The sequence below is a fragment of the Arachis duranensis genome, chromosome 10, assembly GCF_000817695.3.
Source record: "Arachis duranensis cultivar V14167 chromosome 10, aradu.V14167.gnm2.J7QH, whole genome shotgun sequence".
In the NCBI taxonomy this organism is placed as follows: Eukaryota; Viridiplantae; Streptophyta; class Magnoliopsida; order Fabales; family Fabaceae; genus Arachis; species Arachis duranensis.
Window position 1 is genome coordinate 86619443 of NC_029781.3, and position 9875 is coordinate 86629317.

At 36.7% G+C, this 9875-nt stretch overlaps 1 protein-coding gene across 1 annotated transcript; it reads left to right on the forward strand.

Moving 5' to 3' along the window:
- The first annotated feature begins 8830 nt into the window (after positions 1–8830).
- Positions 8831–9871, forward strand: LOC107470660 (copper transporter 5.1). Its single transcript, XM_016090063.3, has one exon. The coding sequence runs from the start codon at positions 9159–9161 to the stop codon at positions 9597–9599; it is 441 nt and encodes a 146-aa protein (XP_015945549.1). The 5' UTR covers positions 8831–9158; the 3' UTR covers positions 9600–9871.
- The last annotated feature ends 4 nt before the right edge of the window (positions 9872–9875 follow it).

Below are 9875 nucleotides of genomic sequence, written 5' to 3' on the forward strand. Positions count from 1 at the left end.
AGCGATTTGTAAAAATAAAAATAAGGGTTAACCACGATTTTGGTCTCTAAGGTAGGGGTTGAAAATTTTTTTCGCCCCCAAACCTTTTTTTTGCTTACAAAATCATCCCCAAAGCTTAACTTAGTTTTAAAATCGTCCTTCGAACCAAAATATCATTCTCCTTCTTCCCCAAAATCAACTAAAAACAGAACCAGAAGCAAAAGCAAAAGTAGAAGAACAACAACAATGATGAAACAATGTAATCACCCAAAAGCAGAAGCAACCAGAATCAACGACATAAAAGAATCATAATCAGAAATCAACAACATAATAGAAACAGAAGTAGAATGGAATTAGAATCAACAACATAATAAAAGCAGAAGCAGAAGAACAACAATAATAGCGAGAGACCGGGCGAGGAGGAATAGCAGAAACGGCGAGCGGCGCGCAACGTCCACCCTCACAGATCTGCTAGCGTCGACATCGAGGAGCAGCAGCGAGGACCGAACAACGAGGAGCAGCGACGAGATCCAGCGGCGAGGACCGAACCACGAGGAGCAGCGGCGGCGACGAGAAGCAATGGCGGTGACGAGAAGCAGCGGCGAATTCCCTTTCCCACCTTCCCTTTCCCTTATTCTTCCCTAACCCATCAGCATGATTCCCTTCCCCAATCCTTTAACCCGGTCTTTTTTTCTTTTATATTTTTTTAATTAGGAATAATTTGATAATAAAAATTAAAAAATTTTGGTAAAAGGATGATTTTAAAACTAAGTTAAACTTTAGGGACGACTTTGTAAGTAAAAAAAGGTTGAAGACGAAAAATTTTTTTAGTCCCTACCTTAAGGACCAAAATCGTATTTAACCCTAAAAATAATGATACAATAAATTAAAACGTGAGAAAATTTATGAATTTTTTATTTAAATAAATTAAATAAATATTTTATTTACTAAAATAAATACTTTTAAAAATGATTACAAAAATGGGTGGGATTACTTGTCTCGTTTACACTGTAAACGAGATAAGTTTGAACGTGTCTCATTTATATTGTAAACGAGATAAGTAAGTACACGTGATATGTGTATATCTCGTTTACAGTGTAAATAAGATATGTGCAAACTTATCTCGTTTACACTGTAAATAAGATAAGGCTAGGTCATACCTATATATAGATATCGTTTATAGAGACGTTATAAACCTCATTTGAACTTTTTCCTCCACTTTCTCCTCTCTTCTATCTCTTTCTGACCATATTATTGAGTAAGATGCATATGGCGCCCGCAAATGCACGTGATCCTGACATCAATAAGCTGAACACGACAAGGCACTACGCCGAGGGAGCCGACTTTGTCGTTAGTTATTTTATCTTGACGTTTATGTTATCCCGTATATGTATAGCTATGGTTAGGATACTTGCCAAAAACTAGAATACAATTCATATCGTTAAGAATAGGTCACTGATAGTATTTAATAATGCTAGAAATGTGGTTATCATTTTTCTGTAATTAAGTTGTTAACTACGTAATTATTAATTTAGATATTAAATGCTGGGATAAATATTTTCGAACCGTTGAAGTTAGCTTATTGGTCACACATTTATTAATTTATTAATTTAATTATTAACTATCCAAGTTTGATAATTAGATTATTAAGTTAAAGTTTGATAATTAGATTATTAATTACTTTACTGAATATTTTTATTTCACGTAACGTATTGAGGAAATGTCCATTAGTTAAGTAAGTACATATAATGAAAAAAGTTGGATCGACATAAATTCTGTTAGTACATACATGTAAAATTCTGTTAAACAAATGTATATAATAGTTAAGTTAGTTTGATATGTCGATGGACTTATACAAATTTTTAACAATTGCGAATACTTTTTTTTACTAAAGGCCTCGCTTACTTCTGCCCCGACGAGTGAGTCAAACGCTTCCACCACCCGATGCCATCATCCGTATATGAGGGAGGTTGGATTCGGTGACATGGTGCCACTCAGGGACTTCAACTTCGACAACTCTCTTATCACGACATTTATGGAGCGATGGCGTCCGGAGACCCACACGTTCCACCTGCCCTGGGGTGAGGCTACATCACCCTGTAGGACGTGGCGTACCACCTTGGGCTATGCGCGCACGGGGAGCCAGTGAAGGGGTGCTTCTGTGATTTCTACAGGTGGCATGACACGGAGATACGGGAGTTGGTGGAGCAACTGCTTGGTGCCAAGCCTCCGGTGGTTCCACAGCAGGGGGCGTAGAGGAAGGAGTCGTTCTCGTTGAAGCTTACATGGTTGCAGGACTGTGTCCACTATATGCCACATACAGACGATCCGGAGAAACTCTGACAGTATGTGAGGTGTTACAACTTGTTACTGGTCGGAGTGTACCTGATGACGGACAATTCAAACAACCTGGTCCATCTCTGGTGGCTGTCACTGCTTCAGAACTTTGCAAGGTATTGTGGGTTGTCTTGGGGCTCGACGGTGCTTGCATAGACATATCATTTGCTGTGCTCTGCAGTACACTGAGGTACGACAGACATCGCTGGCTACACTCCGCTGTTGATGTCCTGGATATACCAGAGATTTTTTCAGTGGTGTCCACCTGATCGACATGTTTCATTTATCCTATGGCAGCGAGATAACTCGTTATGTCTTACTTGTGTTTTGAATTTGTAACTCGTTATGACATTCCAAAAATTGAACTCGTGTTATTATTGTAACTGGTGATAGGTTGATAGGGTAGATGGAGCAGAACAGAGACCAGCATGAGACAAAAATTCTCCAATGGCATCTATCGCTAGACCAATTACAGATGGATAATGTTAGCACTACAATTTTATTCCCTGGTAGTTACTTTTGATTTCAGTTATTCTTCGATCTGAAATTGCATATAGCTAAGCAGGGAAGTTATATATAGTAAATGCATTGAAAGCTAATTATAGGATTTAGTCTTTTAAATAGGATTTGTTATTCAAATAAATTAAATAAATATTTAATTTATTGAAATAAATAATTTTAAAGATTATGAATTTTATTAGTACATGGACATTAGATATTGACGTCTATTTATATATATTTATTCACGTACTTTTTAATTAAATATTTATTACGAACCAATAATTACATATTAAGATATCAAATATTTATTTATTTTACAACTGTCGTTTCAGTTTGTTTAGATGCTATACGATGATCTTGGTCTGTAGGTTCTGTGCCCGCCATAGCTTATGGAGGAGGCAGAGTAGGGGGCATGGATGAGTTTCGTCCTCCTCGTCTACTTCAATATCATCGAGTTTCACCAGGTTGATCGAGTGAGGCGCCAGTTCAATGGAAAGCAACCAGTTCCGGGTGCCCCGATCAACGTCGATAGGTTCCTAACATCCACAGGACGAGGTGAGGATGTTTGGTGACATGACAGACTTGAGGAGTGGTATGACGGCTGTAAGGCACGATTTGCAGAGGGCAACAGGATCTCCTTCCAGCTATGCTTCGACTACAGGCCGATCCTGGAGTATTAGGATTGGTACCGAGGTGCTTGTCGGGTTATTAAGCACTTATCAGGCCAGGACGTACTCGATGATCCTAGGCTATTCGATTTATTTGTTGACATCCATCCACTGCTAGCTAGCCGAGGGACGTTTTTCATCTTCCTTGGGACGTCCCTAATCGGCGTCAATGTGCTAGGAGGGAGAAGGGTGCTAGAGAGCACGGACCATGCGCATGGGCTAGGAAGGAGAGGGTCAGGGCTCGTTTGGAGCGGTTGGATATGGAGTCCGAGGAGGAGGCTGAGTTCAATAGACATGAGGAGTAAGGGGATATCCCAGCAGGCAGCGATGATTCGCCCTCGCCACCACCACCGCCTCCACCTCTTCCACGTCTCGCACCACGTGATCCATCTTGTTCAGGAGATCTGTAGCATCGGGCCGTCTGGGACACTTCACCACCTGGCTGGCATGATGTCGGGCCTTCCAGCAGCTATCACGGGGAGCATATGGTTGAGGAGATATTCTTCGAGGATGTATTCTAGCTTCATACTGTTGACCAGCGACTAATGAACAAGGTATTTTCTCCTCACATAGGGAACTTATAGAAGTCTATGTGGACGACATGCTCGTCAAAACTAAAGACGACTTAAACCTCTTGTCCGACCTCTCTGAGGTATTCTCCATAATCAGAAAGCACGAAATAAGACTAAACCCTCTCAAAATGCACATTCGCGGTGGAAGCAGGAAAGTTCTTAAGTTTCATGCTCACCCAAAGGGGCATAGAAGCAAACTCGGACAAGTGTACAACCATACTAGAGATGAAGAGCCCAACCTATCTCAAGAAAATCCAACAGCTAAATGAAAGGCTGGTAGCACTATCCAGATTCTTGGCAGGGTCAGCATTGAAGTTTCTACCTTTATATTCAATTCTCAGTAAAGGGAAACAATTTGAATGGTCTCAGGAGTGTGAACAAGCCTTCCAAGGCTTTAAGGCATTCTTAGGCCAACCACCCATACTTATCCGACCTATTACGGTAGAAGAGCTCGTCCTCTACCTGGCAGTGGTAAGCCGATTTTTCTACAAAACAAAAACAAAATGTCCATTAATACCAAGCACAAACCACAACCAAAACACACAAGCTAAAGGCAAGAAAACTACCACGGGATCCCCTAAGAACCTTTTCGTGTCCAACTGTGGAGCTCGGCCCCAGCACTTTTGAAAGAAATCTACTACACATTTCTCAAGCTCATCTAAAGCATCTACACTATACTTAGCTACCACGGGATTTTCTTCCCAATATAATAAAAAACAAGGCTCATCATTTTCATCCAAAAAGAAAGGTCAGACCCCCTCTGCAGCTCAAATTTTGAAGAAATAATTTTTAAAATCATGAAATAACTCGTCAAAAATAGAAAAAACCTTCTTATCTTGAATAGTCCGAAAAGAAACTCGACCCTATTTTTTGGAAGAACTAAAGGGTTTGGTCAACACAAAGAGATAGACGAACATCTTTAGCAAAGGTCGGACATCCAATTTCGACATAGGAGTTGGTATATTTTAAAAAAAGCCCAGGATTTCTGGTGTAGCCGGGTTGGGGCAACATTGCAGGTCCAAAGAACATTGCTCTCAAAATTAGAAAAAGGAAGCCTAACGTCTAGGTTCGAGAAAAAATAGTTGTAAGCATAGAAAAAGGGACGCTCCGACTTATCTAAAGGGAGAAAGCATACCCTCTCATCGGGATCAGCCACTACTATCTCATAATTCCATTCATCCTCCCGATTCTCACATAGCCTATGTTGTTTATAGAAAGTCTTAGCGTATTCTTTATCAATGAAAGGAACAGGGGTAAAGACAGAAGTATCTACCCAAGCTAAAAGCGAAGGAGGGACTTTTGTCGACATATCGTGAACAGCGAATCGAGACATATAGCTATACCTACAAACGCAACAAAGAAATCGTCACTAAAAAACTCGGTCATTATACAAAGGAAGTCGGGTAAAAGCAACAAAACACAAAACACAATTTTAAAAGATCTTTTCAAAACAGAAAGAATAGAAATGGTGTCACTCCTACTATTAGTAGCGACACCATTGGGGGACAACACGATTATGTTCTACAAGAAATAAACGGCAACAAGTTTCTCTAAAGTTCCAGAGACACAACCAAAATTTATAACATTAATACCAGACGACAAAATGGATTCAAAAGGGTTTCTTAGCAATAACCAAAGCAGTAAAGATCAAACAGCTATTAAAGAAACCTTAAGACACAGGTAGCGGCAGCACAAAAACAAAATTCATTACCCATCAGAGTACCATTCAACCCAGGAATAGTCAAAACAACAAACAAAAGAAAGTAAAAACATCAACCTTGATGAAACTTCAAAACGAAAAGGCACGTTAACGCAGCAAAACTTGCATGCTCCTCTTCAAAGTGTTAGAGAAATCTTTAAAGGGATCAAGATGGAAAAATCTTGGAATTGAAAACGGTTATGAAGCAAGAAACAAAGAAAAAATTGAAGGAGTTTTTTGCGATAAAGGAGGTAAATGGAGCGTTTTCAGAAATAAAAAAGGAGAAGAAGGAGAGCGCAAAGCATTTGATAAGAAAGAAGGGGCAAAATAGTCATTTACACCCCCTCTTTGAAGTTATGCGCAGATTCCAAAAAACTACGGCGTAATGTTCGTTCCTCATTTAAATAGATATTAATGATCATATTTAATTTTTGAGGTGATGCTATAATAGTTTAAGCTTTTGTTATTTAAAAAGAAAGATGTAAATAGTTTTAGTTTTAATTTTTGGATATTTCTGATATCCGATCCGATCTGCAAAATAAATATGTGGATAAAAAATAAATATAAATATGCAGATCAGATCAGATCCAAACATAAAAAATACAATTATTTGATCCAATCTGATAAATTTATATATTATATTGAAAATTCGATCATATCCGATCAGATCGTGTATAGCCCTACCATTTATAGTAATTTTTGGATACTCAAATAGTTGTCTATATCTCTAGTCTTGGAGAGTCTCAATAATAAACTAAATAAAAAAATTGCTAACAATAAATTAGATTTTTTTTTCTCGTTCGTCAATTTGGTTAGCAAATTAGGATCATTGAAATGACCAACTTTTTTGGCATGTAGTATCTTTCATAGATGATTTTAAAGTTTTGATGAAAGTTTAAGATAGTTATAATGAATTCATATAGTTATAATGAATTCATATAGGAATGCTACGGTATAAAAATGAAGTGGTTTGTTTTTTTGTTTCCACGGTATTCCCCAACTCGGTAGGTCAAGGATTAATTCGTCGCAGTACTGAATTCTATTTAAGGGTTTACCGCTGGCCAATGAGTTGTTGCATGTACAAGGCGGAAGTGGTTTAGTTTTTAAGTGACAAGTGGTGACTTACATGATGTTTTTGTAAGTCCAAGCCCAAAAATGGTCATTAGTTGATTGATAACTGACAACACATGTAGTAATTTGTCTGTTTAAAATGTAATTAATAATTAGAGTTTTTTTTGTGTATTGAGCCAAACAAAAATTAGACCAATCATAACTTCTAACTAAAAGTCTAAAACAACTAAATGTTGGTTTTTTTCATTTTTTTTACGGTTATTTCTTTTTTTTATTAAGGTATGGTTAAACACAAAAGACATGTGTATCAAATGAGTGTCGTGTTTAAAATGTGTTCAATACACGGACATAGCAACTCAGCGACATATCCGTAATTCATAACTCTTACTTCTTTTTTGTTATGCATTTTTTTATTTTTCTTCTTCTTGTTCTCTTATGAGAGAGAGAGGAACAATGATGATGATGATGATGCAGATGAAGAAAAAAGAGGAAAAAAAGATGTAAAAGAAGGAAGAGAAGGAAAAAGACCACCACACCCTAAAATATGCTTATTATTTTTTGTGTGGGAGAGAGGTGAGTGTATCTCACAATGATGGGAGAAGAGATGAGTTTTTCATTGTTATGGTGTGAACAAAACGGACCTTCCGATTTGTTTCATTTTTTAAATCAACAATCACAAATCGGATGGTCCGATTTGTGTTTTTGAAAATAAAAAAAATTTTTAATGTTGAAATCGGACCATCCGATTTCTATTTTAAAAAATAAAAAAAATAAAAATGCAAAACGGACCATGCGATTTGTAGTTTGCTTTTTTTATCAAACAAATCGGACCCTCCGATTTGTACTTTGTTTTTTTTTTCAAACAAATCGGACCGTCCGATTTGAATAAAACACCATATAAAAAAAACACCTAATCTTCCCATAACAATGTATTACACGTATATTTATACAATATAAAAAAAAATTAGCCCCTAAAATATGTACATCAGATTTGGTAGATATAATTTTAAATTTCTAAAATAAAGTTTCATTAGTTTAAATAAGAAAAAATCGTAATCATATTATAATTAGACTTTTTTTACTTTATTTTGTAAAATTTTTTGAAAAAGTGCTTGCACAAATTTTTTATTTTATATTTAGTAAGTAAAAAAATTATGTGTTTATATTTATAATTTTTAAAAGATATACTGATATTACAATTTTTAAAATGCTATTTTTTAAAAGCTAATTTTAAAAAACTATTTTAAAAAAATAAAAATTTTATTAAATCAAGTCTTTTGTCTATATATATTGTATATATTTCTTTAATTAAACAGAAATTTGCCTCTTACAGATCTTCTTCATTCTCCTTAATTCTACAGATTCCAAATATTTATTCATTGCAACAAATAAGTGACTTTGAGAAATTAATTTGCTTTTAAATGCAGTACAAAAAAATATGAAAAAATAGCATCAACAAAAAAAGTCTTCTTAATATATGTTTTAAAAACATATTTTAAAAATATTATAAAAAGATATATTTTATTAAGAATTATTAAAAATTTATTATTTTTATTTTTAATATATAAAAAGATTTAAAAAATTACTATTATCCTCTTAAAATATAAAATAGCTAAGTTATAAAAAATACAAAAAAGATAGCTAAATTTTTTTTACTGTTTTGGTGTATTCGATTTCTGATTTGATCTGAACCACCAGTTTTCACTTTTCAGTCAATTTATCGATTCTCGTCTGATTCTTTGAGTGACCAACTTTTTTTTTTTACTAAAGAGAATCGATTTGCTATTTTGCCAACCTGTTGACGGTTCAACCGGTTCAAAATGGTTTTCAGAACCATGAGCAAAAAAGTGAAAGACTGGAGCATCAGTAAAAACTAAAAAGCAGTACAAAAACCAGAGCCCCATTGTTTCGATGTTTAAAATTCGTGACACAAGAAAATTGTACTGCCGTACTACTACCCATCCTTGACTCGCTTTGGAAATTCCATAAGTGACCCTCTTAGTCATGAAACTGGTAATGGTTAAGACCAGAACATGGGGAGGATTCAATGGAATAAAATGGTAACTACGGAACACTTTTGAGGGCATTTTACGAAACTATTGTCCCTTTCGTAACAAACAGCCAACGTAGCCAACAATCAATCACAACTATACACCCAATCCAAAAGCTCACCCTTTGGGATCTGTGGAACTTGTCCATCGTTTTTATCACACAAACCAACCCCTTGAAAAGTCAGAGCAACAAATTAGTAGAATTAAATAACACAACCCAAACCTAATCGATAATAAACCATAGAATTGCGAGATCAAGATTCACAATTTAATAGCGAAGATGATGCACATGACCTTCTATTGGGGCAGGTACGTTACGATTCTCTTCGATTCGTGGAAGACCGATTCGTGGCTGAGTTACGCGCTGAGCTTGTTGGCGTGTCTCGTGGTCGCGATTTTCTACCAGTATCTTGAGAACCGCCGCATTCGCTTGAAGCTCTTCGCCGCAGGGATCCCATCTTCGGCGGCGGCGCCAGAGATCGAGGCGCCTCTACTGCGGCGGAAGTTGGCGGGGGAGAGAGCGAGGTTGGGAGTGAAGGTTGCGGGATCGGTGCTGTTTGGGGTGAGCTCGGCGATCGGGTATTTGCTGATGCTGGCGGTGATGTCATTCAACGGTGGGGTGTTTCTGGCCATCGTTTTGGGTCTTGCAATTGGCCATTTCATTTTCAGGAATGAGGGTGAAGCTTCCGTTGTTGTTGATAGTTCTTGTGCCTGTGCTTAATTATTCATTCCCTTCAAAATCACTTTTTTTTTCCTTTTCTCTTTTAGTCCTTTTGTTTAATGTTTGATGGAATTTGTGATCTGGGGGTATTTTGGGAGGATGGAATTTGGGTTTGTGTAACTAGTTAAGTACTTGTAAACTGTTTAGACAACGTAGAAATGTACTATTTACATTGTGGCTGCTTGATTTGGGTGTGTTTCTATGGAGAATGTCCCAAGTGTGGTTGCAATTTGTAAGACAACTTATTTTGTTGGTTCTATCATTTTCGCACAGTTG